Genomic DNA, 18,713 nt, shown 5'->3' with positions numbered 1-18,713 from the left:
ACCATTTGAAAAGAAAATGACTCCCTACTCAATAAAGTAATTTTATGAACTTTAACAACATTATTAAAATATAAAAACACTTATCAATATATAATATAAATATATATTATTAATTTAACATTATAATTTAACGATAAAAATTATTTTAACAAAAGATATTTTTGCAAAAAATATTTTTCATAAAAAATACTATTTTCTGCGAAAAAAATCAAACCTTCATTAGTTAATTTTATCCTCCAAGTTTAAAAAATATATATATATATATATATATATATATATATATAAAACCTTTCTAAATTTCTGTGGATGAAAAACTGCACCTCTCTGGTCTAGAACAAATCATCTCAATTTTGCACTTAGCTGATGCATCTTCCAGAAAACCTGGATGATCAAAGGATCATTTCATGTTGATATCTTCTCTAGGCACTTAAAATATACTTAAAATAATAATAATAATAAAAAAAAGCAATAAAATGATGCCATCATCTAAGAGGACCCATGGCACCAGCATCTGGCCTTCACAAATTTCTCTTGCTCTGCCTCAGACCCTCTGATTGTATACAACAGAAAAAAGAAAAACATTATGCAGAAAATACATATTCTCAATAGAACATCAATATGGCTTGCAATTCTGGAGGTGAATGCACAGAGAATGTTGACCAATAGAATCTGCAAGTATCCCAGCAGAGAAACATCAGTAAAGTGAACAAAAATTCAGTGGAGAATTCAGACACACCATTAGAAAGCAAGAGACTTACTTATGGATGAAACTCAGAAGCTCCTCCTAAGAATTTTGAATTTCAAATGGCCGAAAGGAGCCAACTCAAAGTCAAACAACACTATTCACTACTTCACCTTGACTCCTTATCCAGTCTAGAATATCAGAACAATCATTACGGCTGACAAAATGCCTTCACAGACAAACAAGTTCTTTAGCACTTTGCAACAAATAATACTAATGTATTCTTCATTATTTTGTTAATTCATACCTATTTTTAGGGCGATAAGTCTTCAGTTGAAGAATTTCCCGTTCATTAGATATATCTTTTTTCATTCTAAGTGATTCGGGAACAACCAAAGTTCCGGTTTGATCATGATATGCATTATAAATAAAGTTAAGCACCTTTTCCTGCAAAAGAGTATTCATATCAGAAATTCAGATCCATCAAGTCTAAATTGTGTCATGCGACGCAAGCTTCTGTTCAATAACATTAATTGTGTCATGTTATGCAAACTTCCACTAAATAACATTAACCCTGTTATGCAGGACCCATAAAAATCATTAAAATATTAATTTTAATAATTTTTAAGTAATTAAAATTGTAAAAATATATATTTTCAAATCTCAATGAAATTTTAATAAGAACTTATTAATTTCCGGGTTTTTTCTTCAAGAAAAATCACAGTCTTCTCTTCCAACGATGAGCACAAATTTGATTTCAAAACCCAATCCAACCCTATCACCATCAATTTGATGGGTATCCTAAGGAAATCTCCATTCTCAAGCCTGCATTTTCTCTCAAAATTTGGTTTAGGGGTAGTCGTTGGAGCTATGGGACGAGTCAAGGGAATATGACACACAAGCAGGAGTGCAAAAAACTCGAGGGACATCCAACAAGATCTGAGAGCAGCACAGGAAGGAGGTGGTTGATTTTCTAAGGGACCATAGGTCTTCAACTGGAAAAGGACATTGTAAAGATTTTTTTGGATTTTGGAAACTGGGGTATTGGAATGATGGACAGAATGCACGGGCACATTAGCATAATAGAAACCAAAATATTGAAGTACCCATTTGAAACTGTGTACGTACCCAGGAGCATGGAGGTCTGCACCTCCATTTTGCAGATCTAACGGGTATTCTTCTTCTTTTCCAATTTTTCATGTTTTAGAAAAAGGAAGATGAAGATGATGATTCAATATTTGTTGTAAAATATTTGAGAAAAACAAGATGAAGAGGCCATTGCATATTTTGCACTTTCATGATGAGAAACATGAACAAGGAAGTTATTTTGGGTTTTTTTTATTTTTACTGAAAATAGATTTTTTTTTTAATTTTAAAATTTTGGACTTTATTTTTTAATTTTTGCAATGATTTAAGTTTTTAAAGACAATATTTTAAATATTTTGTGGGCCCGTAAGAATCACTTTACTAATATCTTAACAGATACAGTGCCGTTTATTTATGGGGTTGCTTGCTGAAATTTCAAACCTAAAGCGTGCAATTGGAATGGACCCAAAAAAGATTTTAGATATTTTAGGAAAGTTTTAGCAGATCAAGAACATACATATTATTACCAAGTACAATTGCTGGTGGCGTGCAGGTGAAAGATGGTCTAGAAGATCTACTGCGACTTGGATTTGTCCCATCTGCATGGTATAGCTTTAATCTACTGACATGAAAAAATGAATGAATTTTCATTCAGAAGATTGTCCTCTAATCAAAACTGTCTAGTCTACCCCTCTTCTGCTAACTTCATTAAAGCTGCGGCCTAGGAGTCCTTGTTCAAGTTATCTTGAATTTGTTCTCACAATGCGGTAGCTACCCTACTGTTTGATAATAGCGCTATTTGCTTATGAGTTGACACGTCTAACTTCCTAATCAAAGCATTCATAACTCGATTCGAGCTCTCCCGTTTATAGTCAAATTCAAAGTCAAACTCAACATTTCTACCATTTTACTTGTTTACGTGTCAATTTTAGCTGGGGCAGAAAGTGACTGACTGTTGTATTGTTTGTCTTCACTACAAAATTTGATCCCAACAAATAATGTCTCCATGTGCGAATATAGTGTACTACCGCTAGCAATTCTTTCTCTTAAGTTGGATATCAAATCTCTGCCTCTTTCAACTTTCGGCTCTCAAAAGCAATTGAGTGGTTTTCTTACATCAAGACCACGTGTGACACGGTACGGTACCTTTGAATTTCTTGTATGCCTTTTGGACTAACAAATGCTCCAATTACTTTTTGCACTCTAATGAATCATGTATTCCACAATTACCTCGACAAGTTTGTGGTGGTCTATCTGGATGAAATTGTGGTGTATAGTTCTACATTGAAAGAACACAAGAAACATCTCTGCCTTTTCTTGAAAGTTGAGGGAGAACAAACTCTTTAAAAAGAAGGAGAAATGTGCTTCCGCCTAGACCCGAATCAAGTTCTTAGGCCATGTGATTGAACAGGGCAGAATCTGCATGGACCAAGCCAAGGTTAAAGTAATCCAGGAATAAGCAATACCTAAGAGCATGACTAAATTGAGATCCTTCTTAGATTGGCAAATTATTATAGGCGATTTGTGCGGGACTACTCTTAAAGGATATGCCCCCTTACATAATTATTTAAGAAGGGAAACAAATGGCAATGGACTAATGAGTGCCAAGCAGTCTTCGATAACTTAAAACAGACGATGGTAGTTGAGCCGGTGCTAGTTCTCTCACACATTACAAAACCCTTTGAAGTCCAAATTGATGCTTCTGATCTAGCGTTGAGAGGAGTATTGATGCAAGAAAACCACCCGATTGCTTTTGAAAACAGAAAGTTGAAAGAGAGAGAGATTCGATATACAGCTCAAGAGAAAGACTTGCTAGCAGTAGTGCATTATTTTCGCACATTGAGACATTAGATGTTGGGGTCAAAGTTTGTAGTGAAGACAGACAATACAACAATGAATCACTTTCTGTTCTAGCCAAAATTGACACCTAAACAAGCAAGATGACAAGAACGTCTAGCCAAGTTTGACTTCAAATTTGAGTACAAACTGAGGAGCTCGAATCGAGTTGTGGATACTTTGAGTAGAAAGTCAAATGTGTCAACCCATAAGCAGATAGCGCAATTGTCAAGTAATAGAGTAGCTACCACATTGCGAGAACAAATTTACGATAACTTGATAAAGGACCCCTAGGCCATAGCTCTAATAAAGTTAGCATAAGAGGGAAAGCCTAGACAGTTTTGGCTAGAGGACAATCACTTGATGACTCAAAGAATAGAGTGTATGTTCCAAAGGCGGGCAACTTAAGAAGACTATTACTTTGAGAATGTCATGACAGTTTATGGGCGAGTAATCCAGGATAGCAACACACATTAGCTTTGTTAAAACAAGGTTATTATCGGCCTCAATTGCAGGACGATGTGAGGGAGTATACAAAGACTTATCTAGTGTGTCAGCAAGATAAAGTGAAATGACAAAAATCTGCGGGTTTTTACAACTATTACCAGTGCCAAGTAGACTATGAGAAAGTTTCAAATACAGGATTTTTGTGCCGATGTCAAAGTATTGTTCAGTAGAAGATACTGCCTATGCCACTTTCAAGAATGTGGTGAAATATTAGAGTGTTCCAAAGAGCATTGTAAGTAATCGAGACGGCTGATTTGTGCGATCATTTTGGTCAGAGTTGTTCCGTCTTTTGGGCTCTAGATTAGATGTCTCAATGAGTTTCCATCCACAAACAGACACCCAGACCAAGAGATATAGTGGGTTGCTCAAGTAATACTTGCGGCATTTTGTCAATGCCAGTAAGAAGAATTGGGCTTCATTACTTAACGTGACACAATTTTATTTTAACTCTTTAAAGAGTACTGCTACTAATAGGAGTCCTTTTGAGATTATTACAGGTCAACAGCCTTTGGCATTTCATACTCTGGATGGTCCTTACACTGACAAAAATCCCAAAACATAACACTTCACAAATGAGTGAAGGCAAAATATAGAAATTGCAAGAACCCAACTGAAGAAAGCATCAAGAACTTGAAGAGCTAGGCAACTAAGAATCGAAGGCCACAAAAGCTTACAGTTAGAGATCTAGTGATAATGAAGTTGCTACCTGATCAACTCTGATTCCTTCGCAATTCATATAAGAGACAAGTTCACAAATACGAATGGCCAATACCAATTATTGCTAGAGTTGGCCGACTTGCTTAAAAAGTAGAGCCACCCTAATAGATGAAGATTCACCCAGTTTTTCATGTCAACAGATTAAAGCCATATCATGCAAATGAGACAGATCCAAGCCATAGCAGATCTTCCAGACTAGCTTTCACCTACATACCACCAGCCAATCAAGGACTAAAAGAGATCCTAGCGGAGCGAGTTATCAAAACCACCAAGCGTCAGCCATACAAGGAGTACCTTGTCAAGTGAAACGGTTGAAGTACAGAAGAGACTAATTGAGAGAAGGAAACATACCTCTAACCACACAAGCAGAAGATTGAAAAGTTCTCGCAAGCTCAGTCTCATCCATAAATACCACTACATTCTTTTTCCTTCACTAAGGTTTTTTCAACTAGTTTTTCTTGGTAAAGGTTTTTTAATGAGGCAGTTCCTTATCGCGTATTCTACAAATACAAGCAGAAAGAGACTAAGATGTTGTTACAAGAGTTGATGAGGACGTCGACCATTTAAGTGGGGGAGAATGTGAAGGGGAAAAAAGTTTGAGTAGTAAAATGTAATTTTTAGGGACAAAAGAAGATATTTTGTATTTATTTTCTGTTCATATAATTTTAGAGTGTGATGGCTCAAGCATAGTGATGTCCACTCCTGCCACATCCCATTGTGTCTCTAATATTCTTTTAGGGAGAGTAACTAGTTAGTTATTATTGGGCCCAGCTAGTCATCGATTACTGAGTTCCTATCCCTTTACTCCTTGTAGGTTCTCCTTTTGCCCACAAGTGATGTGAGAATTGCTTGTCTCTTCTTGTATTGATTATGATATGTGAATGAAAGAAGTAACATGTTCATTGAATGTTCTTGCCCCATTGTTTGATGTGCTCATTATGCTTGTGATACTTGTATATATGAGAGTCTTGTGATGTTTTCACGATTAGCTTGCCAAAGCTCCATGCTAATATACTCGTTTTGATCCACAGATTATTGCGAGATTCTCTGGCTAACTTGTCTTTAAATAATTCGAGTCAAGTGCCGCACGGTCCCAAGTGAGTGCTAATATCTGGGCCCATGACAATTAACTGAATGTATTATAAAGATTTTGTTAAATGATAATGCTTTAGGGCACGCAACAAAAAACTGAATAAAAGTTAGATCATTGAGAAAGCTTTCATCCAGGATTTTTTGGGTTCAAAATAAAATGTTTTCCAATTGGTTCCCATGGATTCAACTTCAATCAAAGTCTCCCAATTTTTTTCAATTAAGAAATTTTATTAACATAGAAAAAGAAACCAAATCATAATATGGTGTTTCCACAACCCTTCACTGAAAAGTGCACTTTAATAATATGATGATTTACTGATAAAAATTAAAGCTGGATGTGAACAATCAGTAGTGCCTTGATATTTGAGTAACAATGTCTCCCTCCTTCACATTGTTTCTCATGTGCATGCCCATACACACACAAAGATCCACTGTACAACCAGTCCCCAACAAGAATTTGGAAGTGTATGGAATATGTATGTCTTAAAATCCAAAATGTGATGTAAACATGTATATCCAGGTAGGCACTGATGCAAAGAGACTAAAATAAATTAAACACACCAGGGGCTTAGAAGCATCAAGCCAATGATAGATGTGCTCATTACGAAACCATGTCATTTGCCTTTTTGCAAAATTTCTGCACTAAAAGAATAACAGAATAAAAATGTAAAATAAAAAAAAAATTTGTTATATGATAGCACCATAAATTCCAAGCGATTACATATAGAAGCTGGAGTTTTGCACTTGCTTTTTTCCTCAGAGAGAAGGGCCACAGAATTATACTTAATACAAACCAACTGTTAGAGGTGGCCATGGTCTGGTTCAGAACCAGAATCGGTCCAACCTAGAACCGAAACTGGACTAGAACCAGCCAGTCTCGTTTCGGGCCAAAACCAAAATTTTCCCTTTAAAAAATTAAAAGGGAAAATGACTGTGATTTGATCAGAACTGTAACCAAAACCGAGACCATGGCCAGCCCTACCAACCATAAATATGATCAATTAGAGAACAGGCTTCCTAGTCCTGGACTTATCAAGTTCTTAAGGACTTCAATATTATATTTTCCCCAGTTAAATAACTTTAATGATGATGTGATGCAGACATTGAAAGGGAAAAAAAAAAGTCCAAATGCATTTCACACATATGCATTAGAAAGAAATAATACCACCAGTACTAATTTTTAATGTATTTTTAAGAATTCCAACTACAGTTATTTTTTTTCTAAAAAAAATATCTCTAACATCCAATATTTGCCAATCCCTAATTACAGGAAACAGTATTATCCAAGCAAATTGGGTCTGCTGCAAGAATAACATTATATCAACTGTGAAATAGATAGATGTTACCTGGAAGCTTTCTGAAATTCAGATAGAAAAGCATAAAATTCTCCTGCAGAACTCCTACCCCCTTGTTGCCTACACTTTAAAAGGTACTCCATAGCCTGATATTATTCAATCATATAAGCCTTGCTGTTATTGTCTAAAGACTATGGCGAGGAGCCAAAACATAAATCAAGTAAAAATGATGAAGAGTATTATATCCCCATCAAAATAACAAGTCAACACTGAGTTCAGCACATAAAAAAAAAAATAATAAAGTGATCTCTCTCTCTCTCTCTTTCTCTCTCTCTCTCTCATTACACAAACAAATTGATACAAATATTAGCAGCTATAATAATTCCTTTATTGAATTGAATCTGATTGAATAATTAGCTATCCAAGTGAGGTAAATAGATGTAGGAAACCAAGTAATTAATATGAATGTTGACCCAAAAGAAACGTCGGAACAACAAATCAATGGATCCATATCACAATTTAAATTGCACAACAAAAGGAGTAATTAAAAAAAAAAAGAGTAAGTCAATGACGTACTTGTCTGTAACCAATTGCACGAGTTGCAGAGTTAGAATTTGGAAGAAGGCCTGTGTCAAGAAGCCATTTGGCCTCAGACAAAATTCCATCAGTTCCTACATACAAACAAATAAAACGTGAGCCATGTCAAGACTCGAGAAGCAATATATATTTAACAAAATAGTGGGTGAATGTCAGCCTTGCATTTTATAATCAAACATGAGACATGTCACATTCTATCAGATAATGATGCTGTTCTAAATTGCACTCCAACAATATGGAAAAATTACAAGATATAAAAATAAATAAATTAATTAATTAACCAAAGGAAGTAGAATCGATCGCAACTGACAAAATATATAAACTCAGTTCCTCTAATGTTCAAGTTCACCCACACAGATTAATGAAACTATACATGCATAACATGCTAATTCCTCAAAAAATATTAGTTAAAACCCAAGTTACTCAAGAAATTCCTGGCCATTAACGCAGACAGTCTGATGTCTCTAAGTAGTGGGTAAGTAAAGCTAAGAAAAGACAGTTTGCAGCTAACCTCACAATCTGAAACATAAGCATTGATAATTGTATGAATTTTGCACAGCTTATCATGGCTGAAACTTAGATATCTCACTTTTATACCAAACAACTAAGATGGCATATACAATATATCTTCCCAATTAGTTTACCCTTTTTTATGAGAAAATAATAGTCTGCGTCACATACAATATATCTTCCCAATTGTACTTCCTAGAATTTATATCTCTAAGAGAGAGAAAAATGAAATCACAGTGATGCATAGTGAAAGGATTCACCTGAAAGCATATCTTCACATCGGTAATCAATTGATCTATAGAGATCAAGTCTAGGGCTCGAGAGGAAAAAACAAATGAATTCATAGTCCAAATCTTTTGGTTTAACTTCCTCAGATACATCAAGAGATGAATGCACATTCTGAGAATCCTCTGTTAAACTTGTACCTAATTCTTCCTTGAAAGAATCAAATGGAACTTGAAAAGCAGATGGAGGAGATCCACTGGCCTGCCATACCAAAGGATATGTAAATGATAAAATCAAATCAATCACAGAACTAAGAGTCTCTTAATGCTTTCAAAAAATAAATCAGAAGATGGAAGAAAAGGACAATTAATTTGATCAACTCAAAGCCACAACTGAGATGCTGATACAGTACAAGAATTCTAAAGAAAATTTTTACTATTATATGAATAAAATGCCAAATAAATTAGCTTATTTTGATATATCTGTACTGTCCCATCCCTATAGAGAGAGAGAGAGAGAGAGAGAGAGAGAGAGAGAGAGAGAGAGAAAGAGAGAGAGATTCCAGTGTTCACTAGTATAGCTGGAGACATCACAAATTAACCTTGATTATCTCAAGGCTGCGTCGTAATCTGTACCAATCATTGGCGGCCAAAAATTGAGCCTTTGGATCACCTGCTTTGACTACTAACTTTACAGCTTCATCCCAGTCCTCATTCTTCTGCAATTCTGCAAGCTCAGAATATGCTTCAGATACAATATCTGGTGAGGCTTTTGGAACATCTGGCTTTCCGCATATGAACCTATGAGAGCCAATAAAGAGATAACAGTGAACATTTGGCAGAAAAGTTCCCTACATAAAGAGATAACTAGTTAGTTATTCTAAATTGAACTGATGCTAACAAATTATTAACCCAGAATAATGTCATAAATTTAAAATTACAATAGCAAACTAGTTACATAAAAAGCAGTTTCATAGCTGGATTCATTTGAAACTTTTTTGTATGCATGCATTCAATCTTTGTGAGGAAAAAAATGTAAGCAAAAAATCGCCAACAGACATGCAGAAGTATACCATCGCAAATACAATCCAGTCCCACCAGCAACTACAGGAACACGACCATTGTCCAAAATATCTCGAGTAGCTTGCCTTGCATCCTCAAAAAATTGTCCGACTGAATAATCTGAATGAATGTTAAACAATAAGCATCAGAATAGCACACACACAGACAACATATATCTATATATATATACACTAACAAATGGTAACAGAAACTTTATCATTAATGTGTTAAAACGCTTATTGATATCAGCTAGTCTCGCAGACAACAAACCTTCAGATGGGTGTAATATGTCAATCAGATGGTGTGGCACTTCCTGCAAAAATAATGAGGGTGAATATTACGACTGGACATAGAAAATAATATTTACAAATCAAGTTATGGTTCTCATTGATATGCCAACAAAAACAATATGGACTGTGTATCTTAATTTCCTGAAAAATAAACTCCATCTGAGACAAATTGGCACGTTTAGCAGATAACACAGGTAGCATTGTTGCTTGAGAACTACTCCAATGGGCAAGAATATGAAAAGATTGCACCAAAACACAGATGGAAAATTGCTTCCAAATTTTCGTTACTTTTTCCAACTTTGGAATGAATTCATTCAAAATTTTAATTGCAGAAAAATGTTAGACTTCAGTCATCTTATAAATTGAAATTTGACTCTTTAGTCAATCATGCAATACAACTTTCTAATGATACAAAGCTGTGATACACACAAGTTCAAAAGGTAAAATGCCCAAGATTGCCACTAAAATATGTGTTATTCTCTTTTCATCTCTCACGTTGCACATACATGAAAACTCCCATCACATCCATCAAATAATAGGTAGATCTGAAATGGACGCACCCATCAATGTAGTGTTTAAAGCTGCATTTCATTCACTCAGATAAATAAAATATAACTTCATGACAAGCACAAATGCCAAAATCCAGTTAACCTAACATTTGATGGGCAACAGATGAAAAAGGAGAACATTTGAAATAACATGAACTACATGTTGACTTGTGATGCTTTTAATTCCATCAAGAAATGAAATTTAACAACAGAGGCAAACACTAGGAACAACACAATATCTATCAAGTAGAGACCCTTCTTTCACTTGGGGAAGGCTTGGCAGATCCAACATCAAGACCACGATACACCTGAAATTCAAGTCATACTAAATCAATTCACGCTGATAGAGAATTCACTAGCCTTCATAAATATTTTTAAAAACAGAGCAAAAATAGAAGATCTGAATCAGCCAAGTACAAGTATAAAGGAAATTTCTTTCAGCATCCAATGTCCCAAATCATAAAAAGGAAAGATTCAGGAATTTATCTTCCATTACATTAATCTCAGGATACAAACAGTCAAACACTCACAACTTCATTTTGGTTTTAGCAGAAAAAGTAAGTTAAGGTAATTTTTCAAAAAACAAACTTCCCAAAAAACATCAAATTGAGCCACTAGCATATTATTTTTCTTATCAATTTCTCAGCAACCAAATAAAAGAACGAATTTCATATCATTCCACATCCAAATCCATAAAACCAAACATACACAGAGGAAGTGTTGGGATTTTCACTTTCTTTCCCATAGCTACAGCTTCCCAGCCATCAAACAAAGCAGTAACAACTTCAATTAAAAAAAAAAACTTCAATTTGTCAAAATTTTCGCACACTCATTACAAGAAGTTTTTAAATAGAAATTTTATAAAAAAAAATCATAAAAAAATGTAATAAGTGACCTGGACGGAGTCGGCGCTGATGATTTCCCCGTTGAGCCGCTTGGCGAGCTCCAACGCAAGTCGGGTCTTACCGGATCCGGTGGGACCAGAAATAACAACAACCTTCTCTTTCTTGTCTTTCTTGTTCCCGAGGGAAACGGAGGAAGTGGTGGAGGCGAATAAGCGCCGGCGAGGAAGTGGGGGTGGAGAGGGGAGGAGGAAGCGGAGGCAGCGTGTACAGAGGCCACAGAGTTCGCTCATTATCATTTTGTATGGAAGAGATTATTGATAACAGATATAAAAATGGGTTTCAGCAGCCGAACCTGTCCACTCGAAAATGGACGGTGATGTCGAAAGCCAGTTGAAGCAGAGGAGGCACGCTAAGGTTTAAGGTGAGGTTTTAGATTAAGGTACTTGTGTTGTGCGCACGCATGCCTGGATATTATTTTTAGTTTCGGGGGAAAAAAAAATCTGAGAATATTAAAAGTGCAAAATAAATTAAAACTTGTTAATAATGATTTTAATTAGTAATTTATGTTGTTTAATAGATAAAATTTGAAAATTAATATTCAAAATTTATTTTTTTCCTTTTTATTTAATCTCATTAATTTTCCTTTTTATTTAATCTCATTAATTTTATAATAAAAGATAATGTAATTTTTATTATTTTTAAACTATCATTGATATTTTTTTATCATTCTTAAAAATTTCACTAATTATTCAACATAAATAAAATAAAAATAATTTTACTTTCTCAATTTGTGAATTATACTTGATAATATTTTAAATCAAATTTTTAATTATATTTGAAAGAATGCAAATTTCTATATATTTCTATAGATTTTCGAAGGAAAAGTGATGAAGAGAACGAAAAGTTCTCACTGAGGACTCAATTATTATTATGAGAATGGTCCGTGTGGGATTTTAAAAAAATGGACATTTTACCTAAAAAATAACCTACCAACTGGTGGTTGCATGGACTTATTAAAGACTTGAAGCTGAAGATAAGCTTTCAAATACACCCGGTTCTCCTTTATCCACCCTAACCTAAATCATGATCCAGCCTTCTCTGGATCGCCGGATTCAATCCCTCTTCTCTGTGGTATTAGCTTCTATTCTTGTTCTAGGAACTGCAAGATTAGTCCTAGATATTCTAAAGAGCCATAATTGTAGACTATATAATGGAAGGCAAGACCGGGAAAAACCAGTCTTTGTTTTGCCTAAAGATCGCTTTGAGGAAGGCTGCAATGTCTTTGAAGGGCAATGGGTGTGGGACAATGTATCCCATCCTTTATACAAAGAAGAGAGTTGCCCTTACTTGGTTAAACAAACCACTTGTCAAAGAAATGGTAGACCTGATTCTTACTACCAGAACTGGAGGTGGAAGCCTAACCAATGCACATTGCCAAGGTAGTTTTTACCTTTTTTTTTTTTTTCAACTTTTGGATAGAAATTATAAATTGTCTTCATTTCAATATTAATATCTGTAAAAACTTCAACAGTTAGGCTAATCACTCAATTACCAACCTAATAGCTGAAGCTTTTACTGACATGAAATGAAGATAATTTTTAGTCTAGTTTATACTGCATCCTAATGCAGGATATGAGAGTTTGAATCCTGCATAAACTCCAAATGGTTCAGACCCATGTATGATCTCCCAGGTTTGATCCACTAAAGCTGCTGGACATTTTGAGGGGCAAAAGGCTGATGTTTATAGGAGACTCGGTGCAAAGAGGCCAATTTGAATCTATGGTCTGCATGGTGCAATCTGCAATTCCTGACGGGAAAAAATCCTTTCACAGGATTCCACCAATGAAGATCTTCAAAGCTGAGGTATGCCTGAATGATATTGTAATTAATGAAACTTTGAGTCTCTGGAAACGCCAATTATAAACAAATTCAGCGTTCTCATTTCCAGGAGTTCAATGCATCAATTGAGTATTATCGGGATCCCTTCATCGTGGAGTCTATTTCAGATCATGCCACGAATCTTACAGTACTAAAACGGCTTGTTAATCTCGACTCCATAGCCAAACATGGCAAGAGCTGGGAAGGAGTTGATGTTTTGGTTTTTGAGAGCTATGTCTGGTGGATGCACAAGCCTCTTATTAATGCTACGTATGCATTCAATCCTTGCGTGTATATTCCAATATTTATTTACCGATACAAATTCAAATAATCGGTAAAAAATAATTAATTAATTAATCCAATTACCAATACAGGTTCATGCAACTTGGTTAAAATAGCTTGATTTAAATTGCATTAGCGCATGTTGTCATTTATTTACCACGTGGCGTTTGTTTCAGTTATGGGTCAGCCGATGATATTCAAGAATATAATGTCACCACTGCATACAAGTTGGCATTAGAAACTTGGACAAATTGGTTAGAATCCAATATCGACCCCCGCAAGCAGAAGGTTTTCTTCATGAGTATGTCTCCAACACACCTGTGGTGAGTAGACACGCTTCTCATCTCATTCCGACTTCCACTTTTTGAAGCCAAGATAGATTTTGGATGAAGCATTCTATTGAGAGAAATTCATAACAAACATTCTATTGTAGGAGCTGGGAATGGAGACCTGGAAGTGTTGAAAACTGCTTCAATGAATCCTACCCAATTGAAGGACCATATTGGGGAACGGGTTCAAATCTCCAGATCATGAAGACAGTTGGTGACGTCTTGCAAGAATTAAAAATCAATGTAACGTTTTTGAATATTACCCAGTTGTCAGAGTATAGGAAAGATGCACACACAACAATTTATGGGGAAAGAAAGGGCAAGCTGTTGACAAACGAACAGAGATCTGATTCAAAAAAATTTGCCGATTGTATTCACTGGTGTTTACCAGGAGTTCCAGATACATGGAATGAGATTTTATATGCATATTTGTTACAGAATCATCAAAAATTTTTGTAAGTTCAAGTACAAGGGAAAAAGAAAAGGAAAATGTTGATTCAAGAAAAACTTGTTATGGCAACTTTGTTATCTTCTTGGCTTAAAATTTTTATACCGACAACCAAAGTTATTATGGAAACTCATAGATGAAAAATAAATAATGAACTGTTCATTTGGCAACTGTAACAAAAATAAAATAAAATTCTCAAAGTACCAGAGCAAGCACCACATATAAGTTGAATTTTGTAGCAACTTTTCATAATCAGAATTTTGATAAATTATTGCCTAAAAATTATTATTCTGTACCTATTTACTAGAAGTGGGAGCCGTCAACTATGGTTATTCACAAGGAGTGACATCATCTTGAACTTGCTTACCTGAAGAATAGGCTGCCCAACCACGGGCTGTTATCAACATTAGACTTCTTGAGTTTTTTACAATAGCTCCCATTCAGAGTCATGCATATGATGCATTCGGAAATCAGAGTCCAAGGTTACAGTGGTGCCAGATTGCAAATGGCCCTGCAATGTATCATGGCTGCCCTCTATATCAAGGTCTCCATACCAAATTGCTAGTTGCACATACTCCTTGCTGAGCTTCTTCTTAGAAGTAAAGGCATCCTGGATTTTTTTCTTATAAAACGAAAACCAAAAATGTATCAATATGCTTTCTCATATAGGTAAATAAAAAATTACTGCTCCATGCTTCCGAACAATTCACAAACATCTAAACATATGAGCCCCTAGATTTGATATAATTGTCAAAAGATGTCCAAATTGCAAAGTTGAACTTATCAAATAGTTAGTCCATTTTTAGCAAGCCATGAAGAAAATTATGCTCATTTAGTTTTGGAGCATTTTATGTCTAAGAATATATTATGGCTCCAATCCTTTTCTTCTGCCCTCATGTTTGGTGTCCGAGAAAAGCATAAGAACTGTATAGAAGACACAGCCATGAACACACAACATGCAACGCAAATGAACATGCAGAGAGAGAGAGAGAGAGAGAGAGAGAGAGAACCTTGTATAATCTGAGTTTGTGGGTTCTACGAGAGACTTCATAAAGCATACTATTGTCCACAATGACACAGCTGTCCTCAAGCTTCACCTTGTCGGACACATCAATGGTTTCCATTCCAAAGTCTGTTATACCATCACTAGTTAATGAACAAATAAAATCTTCTACACTTGTCAACAATAACAGGGCTATTTATAATAGATAAAACAATCTTCCTTGATAATAGCAATCCACAAAGATTTATCATTTTACAAGACGTCCTATTGTGGACCAGAAAAAAGTTCAACGGTCTTCCTCTTCACAGAATTTTTTTATATATAAAAGTTCACACCTTTAGGCAGCGTATGCAAATACAGCACAAGTCTCCATATTCCCAGATACTCATTGAGATAATTCAAGACAGCTACTGAGATAAACTCAAAACACACAAGCACATTCTAGAGGCATCTTCTTAAACAAACAAAGAAGGAATACATCACATAAAATAGAAATTGGGAAATACCAACCTGTTGATTCCAATGACAGGACACTGTTGGAACAAGTATGTCCTGCCTCTGCTACCTCTCTGTTACTGGGTACAATTGGAGCACACATAGAAGACAAAAGTACATTGGAATTATCAGAATCAAGGCCAGCCACATTATCATGGTTACCATAAGTTACTACTTTTGCGAGGATGTCACTAAATGAATTCTCAGGCAGAGTACGAGGTTCTGTGAATATGGAACCACAGAAGGGGGCAACTGAAAAAGCCATTTCAGGTAGCGTAACAGCACTTGAATCATCAGAAAGAGAGTCAGAGTCATCTGCAGGGCTGTAACAAACGATTTCCACCTTTTGATGGGCCTGGAACTCCTCTCCATGAAATGAAGTTGCTGGTGAAAACTCAGGCAGAGAAACAGGCACAAGATCACAATTAGAACCAGCGAATTCACTGGACAGTAACATTTCTTTCTCATGAGGAGCAACTAACTCAAAAGCCTCAGGTGCATTGGACTTATCCTTCATTGCAATTTCTTCCATGCTCAAGCCAGAGTTCCCATTTGTTGAAACATCATCAGTCTTTATTGAAGCTGAGTCAGATTCTTCCCCCTTGAGGGATTCCCCAGAAGTTGGAGTATTTGATTGTAAAAGCTGGTTTACACAAAGCTCAATAATGGGTGAAACTTCATCAATTTTTAGAGCTGAATCAGATTCTGCTCCCTCGAGGGATTCCACAGAAGTTGAAGTATTAGATTGATTTACAAGGTGGTGTCCACTAAGCTCATTACTGGGTGAAACATCATCAATTTTTCCAGGAGCTAAGTCAGACTTTTCCCCCTCAAGGGATAGCCCAGAACTTTGAGTATTTGATTGATTTACAAGGTGGTTTCCACTAAGCTTATTGCTGGGCTGATTCTTCACAGTATCAAAGTCACTGGGCTCCACAAGTGACTGCTTTATACAAGATGCATGTCCATGATTTTCCTCAAGACCAATCCTTGATTTAATATAGGTGCTAACAGCGACATTTGCTTTTAGAGCCACTGCTTGAGCTTCACAACTTACTGGATCCACTATAGGTGGAATTAAATCTTGAACATCAGAACAAAATTTTTTCATGCTCTCACCCATTGTGTGCACCTGTTTTTCAACATATCTAACAGCATCCTGTACAAGAAAGCAATTCAAGTACAAGAGGAATTGACAAATCATGGCTGTGGGTTTATTGTATGCTGGGATACAACTACCAGAAAGATACTCCTCAATGTTTGATGAAAGGATAGATAAGTTACACCCATTCAATTAAATATGACAACAAACTTCTCAGCAAGAAAGACAAAAGAATAACTAAAGCCAGTGCCCAGGGGAGAAAGAAGAAAAAAGGGAAGAGAAAAACTGATACCTGGTTCACAATGTTATCCACTTCATGACACATTGTTTCAATCCTCTGGCAAATGTTGCCAACCCAGGCTATACCTTTAGATTTTAAATCCATTATAAATGTGTATATTATGCTGAATGCCAATAGTGCTTAGGAAACCCACTTACAGCACAGATACAATTCCCAGTTCAAAACTATAATCTTAACCTGCAAGCATTGAGATACATTCTCATAATCCAAATAGATAAACTTATCAAAATTCAAACAGATAATCGTATCAAAATTCAAATAACTTGGATACACCTAGAGGCTTAAGGCAAGAATAAATCTCAGTTGCAAAAGGTTACCAAAAAGCTGATGACCAGATAAAATTCAAGAAAATCAACTTGTAAAAATTTTGAAAGCGGAAAAGATTTAGAGTGCAAGAGAATCACGACCTTTGAATCAAGTTGAAAGAAACTGATTCAGCGTCTGAACATTTGTGGACATGTGTCCTAACCTTTTCATAAGGTTGAGAAATAAATAAATAAATTATCAGAAGTTATGCTATACTTGATTCGAGATAAACATAAAACAGCTAATCTAATTCTGATGCAGTCACTTCATCAGCTACACCGGTAAACTGAATTAAGCATTGAAGCTCCCCAAAAGAAAAAAAGTTGCGTCAAATGGCTATTAGGAAAAGCCTCTCATGCCAAATTCAAGATTTAAAGCCTCCAAATAAAAAAAGGAATATTAAATTACATGAAAACTGAAAGCAAAATTTTTCAACAATGACAATACGAGCATTAATATCACCAAATTCCAAGTGGGCAATCAACAACATCAATTCATCTGAGATAGCTCAAAAATCCCATTTAACCAGAGTTTTATTGTTCTTCTAAATTTCCCCCGTTCTTGCTATACAAACACACACAAAAACAATAACATACCAAAGCCAAGCAACTAATAAAAACACAATCTTTGACAGACATAACCCAACACATGAAAGGCGATCATTGAAAGAGGGGGGGAGACAGACAGAGAGAAAGAGCAATTGAATTACCGGAGAGCAAGAAGTAATGGAGAACAATGATGCTCATCGCCATAGCAGCTGGGTTTTGATATATAGAGAGAGAAGAGGGTTTTGAAATAAAGAGTTTTTTAAAGGAGGGTTTTATAGCTGTTTAAGTTGTAATTTCCCAACAGAGACAAATTAGCGTTTTTCCAACGTCGTCGTTTTATCATTCTGGACTATTTAAAATTTTATATATGGATGCATTTAATTAAAATTTTATTTTATATAAAAATGAGTTTAATAATTTTATATTAAATATTTATAATTAAAATAATTAGTGTAAAAATTTCGATAAAAATATATAATTTAATAATTATTAGGCTTATTTTTATATGAAATCAAATTTATTATAGTTAGACCCTCATGTATTTTCCTAAATATAGTTAATTTTATCAATAATTATTATAAATAATTTTAAAAATAGACTTAGTTAAATTCAAAATTAAAAATATTTTAGTATTTATTACTAATATCAATTTGTTTCAGACTATAAGATTTTGAATTCAGATTTTAATAAAAATCTAATAAATGATAGTTCAAGTTGATTTGTTACATTT

General features: G+C 35.1%; 3 protein-coding genes across 8 annotated transcripts; 1 reads left to right on the top strand and 2 right to left on the bottom strand.

Moving 5' to 3' along the window:
* Positions 1 to 330: 330 nt before the first annotated feature.
* LOC110670301 (tRNA dimethylallyltransferase 9) lies at positions 331 to 11,733 on the bottom strand. 4 transcript variants are annotated; one of them, XM_058136373.1, is made up of 12 exons: positions 11,342 to 11,733; positions 10,701 to 10,754; positions 9,879 to 9,921; positions 9,620 to 9,728; positions 9,149 to 9,347; positions 8,583 to 8,808; positions 7,792 to 7,886; positions 7,267 to 7,361; positions 6,482 to 6,557; positions 990 to 1,129; positions 759 to 911; positions 331 to 669 (listed from the first exon to the last, which is right to left on the bottom strand). In XM_058136373.1, the coding sequence occupies exons 1-11, from the start codon at positions 11,585 to 11,587 to the stop codon at positions 830 to 832; spliced, it is 1,365 nt and encodes a 454-aa protein (XP_057992356.1). In that variant the 5' UTR covers positions 11,588 to 11,733; the 3' UTR covers positions 331 to 669; positions 759 to 829. The 4 variants fall into 4 exon arrangements, with proteins under 4 accessions (XP_057992356.1, XP_021687990.2, XP_021687991.2 ...); XM_021832298.2 differs by lacking the exons at positions 331 to 669; positions 6,482 to 6,557 and having other exon boundaries at positions 769 to 911; XM_021832299.2 differs by lacking the exons at positions 331 to 669; positions 759 to 911 and having other exon boundaries at positions 6,482 to 6,562.
* A 596-nt stretch (positions 11,734 to 12,329) lies between these two features.
* Positions 12,330 to 14,300, top strand: LOC110670302 (protein trichome birefringence-like 31). Its single transcript, XM_021832301.2, has 5 exons — positions 12,330 to 12,730; positions 12,983 to 13,154; positions 13,240 to 13,439; positions 13,628 to 13,774; positions 13,885 to 14,300. Exons 1-5 carry the CDS (start codon positions 12,375 to 12,377, stop codon positions 14,237 to 14,239), a joined length of 1,230 nt encoding a protein of 409 aa, XP_021687993.2. The 5' UTR covers positions 12,330 to 12,374; the 3' UTR covers positions 14,240 to 14,300.
* Positions 14,301 to 14,450: 150 nt separating this feature from the next.
* On the bottom strand, positions 14,451 to 18,259 carry LOC110670300 (uncharacterized). Of its 3 annotated transcripts, XM_058136138.1 has the most exons (6): positions 18,145 to 18,234; positions 17,267 to 17,306; positions 17,121 to 17,194; positions 15,742 to 16,885; positions 15,239 to 15,360; positions 14,451 to 14,850 (listed from the first exon to the last, which is right to left on the bottom strand). In XM_058136138.1, the coding sequence occupies exons 3-6, from the start codon at positions 17,151 to 17,153 to the stop codon at positions 14,653 to 14,655; spliced, it is 1,497 nt and encodes a 498-aa protein (XP_057992121.1). In that variant the 5' UTR covers positions 17,154 to 17,194; positions 17,267 to 17,306; positions 18,145 to 18,234; the 3' UTR covers positions 14,451 to 14,652. The 3 variants fall into 3 exon arrangements, with proteins under 3 accessions (XP_057992121.1, XP_057992119.1, XP_057992120.1); XM_058136136.1 differs by having other exon boundaries at positions 17,121 to 17,306; positions 18,145 to 18,259; XM_058136137.1 differs by lacking the exon at positions 18,145 to 18,234 and adding an exon at positions 17,537 to 17,598 and having other exon boundaries at positions 17,121 to 17,306.
* Positions 18,260 to 18,713: the final 454 nt, after the last annotated feature.

The sequence above is a fragment of the Hevea brasiliensis genome, chromosome 15, assembly GCF_030052815.1.
Source record: "Hevea brasiliensis isolate MT/VB/25A 57/8 chromosome 15, ASM3005281v1, whole genome shotgun sequence".
Taxonomy (NCBI): Eukaryota; Viridiplantae; Streptophyta; class Magnoliopsida; order Malpighiales; family Euphorbiaceae; genus Hevea; species Hevea brasiliensis.
Note: the sequence above shows the minus strand (reverse complement) of the source record. Positions and strands in the feature narration are given on the sequence as shown.

What these genes read in the sequence shown, in the direction of transcription:
- LOC110670301 (XM_058136373.1), bottom strand. Translation starts at nt 11,587, where the DNA reads ATGATAATGAGCGAACTCTGTGGCCTCTGTACACGCTGCCTCCGCTTC. An exon ending in CTTCCCCAAGTGAAAGAAGG is followed by an intron (nt 9,922 to 10,700) that starts GTCTCTACTTGA and finishes TTATTTTTGCAG; the next exon opens with GAAGTGCCACACCATCTGAT. An exon ending in ACTTATCGCCCTAAAAATAG is followed by an intron (nt 912 to 989) that starts GTATGAATTAAC and finishes TTGTCTGTGAAG; the next exon opens with GCATTTTGTCAGCCGTAATG.
- LOC110670302 (XM_021832301.2), top strand. Translation starts at nt 12,375, where the DNA reads ATGATCCAGCCTTCTCTGGATCGCCGGATTCAATCCCTCTTCTCTGTG. An exon ending in TGAAGATCTTCAAAGCTGAG is followed by an intron (nt 13,155 to 13,239) that starts GTATGCCTGAAT and finishes TCTCATTTCCAG; the next exon opens with GAGTTCAATGCATCAATTGA. An exon ending in ATGTCTCCAACACACCTGTG is followed by an intron (nt 13,775 to 13,884) that starts GTGAGTAGACAC and finishes ATTCTATTGTAG; the next exon opens with GAGCTGGGAATGGAGACCTG.
- LOC110670300 (XM_058136136.1), bottom strand. Translation starts at nt 17,213, where the DNA reads ATGGATTTAAAATCTAAAGGTATAGCCTGGGTTGGCAACATTTGCCAG. An exon ending in CCTGTCATTGGAATCAACAG is followed by an intron (nt 15,361 to 15,741) that starts GTTGGTATTTCC and finishes ATGGTATAACAG; the next exon opens with ACTTTGGAATGGAAACCATT. An exon ending in ACAAACTCAGATTATACAAG is followed by an intron (nt 14,851 to 15,238) that starts GTTCTCTCTCTC and finishes TCGTTTTATAAG; the next exon opens with AAAAAAATCCAGGATGCCTT.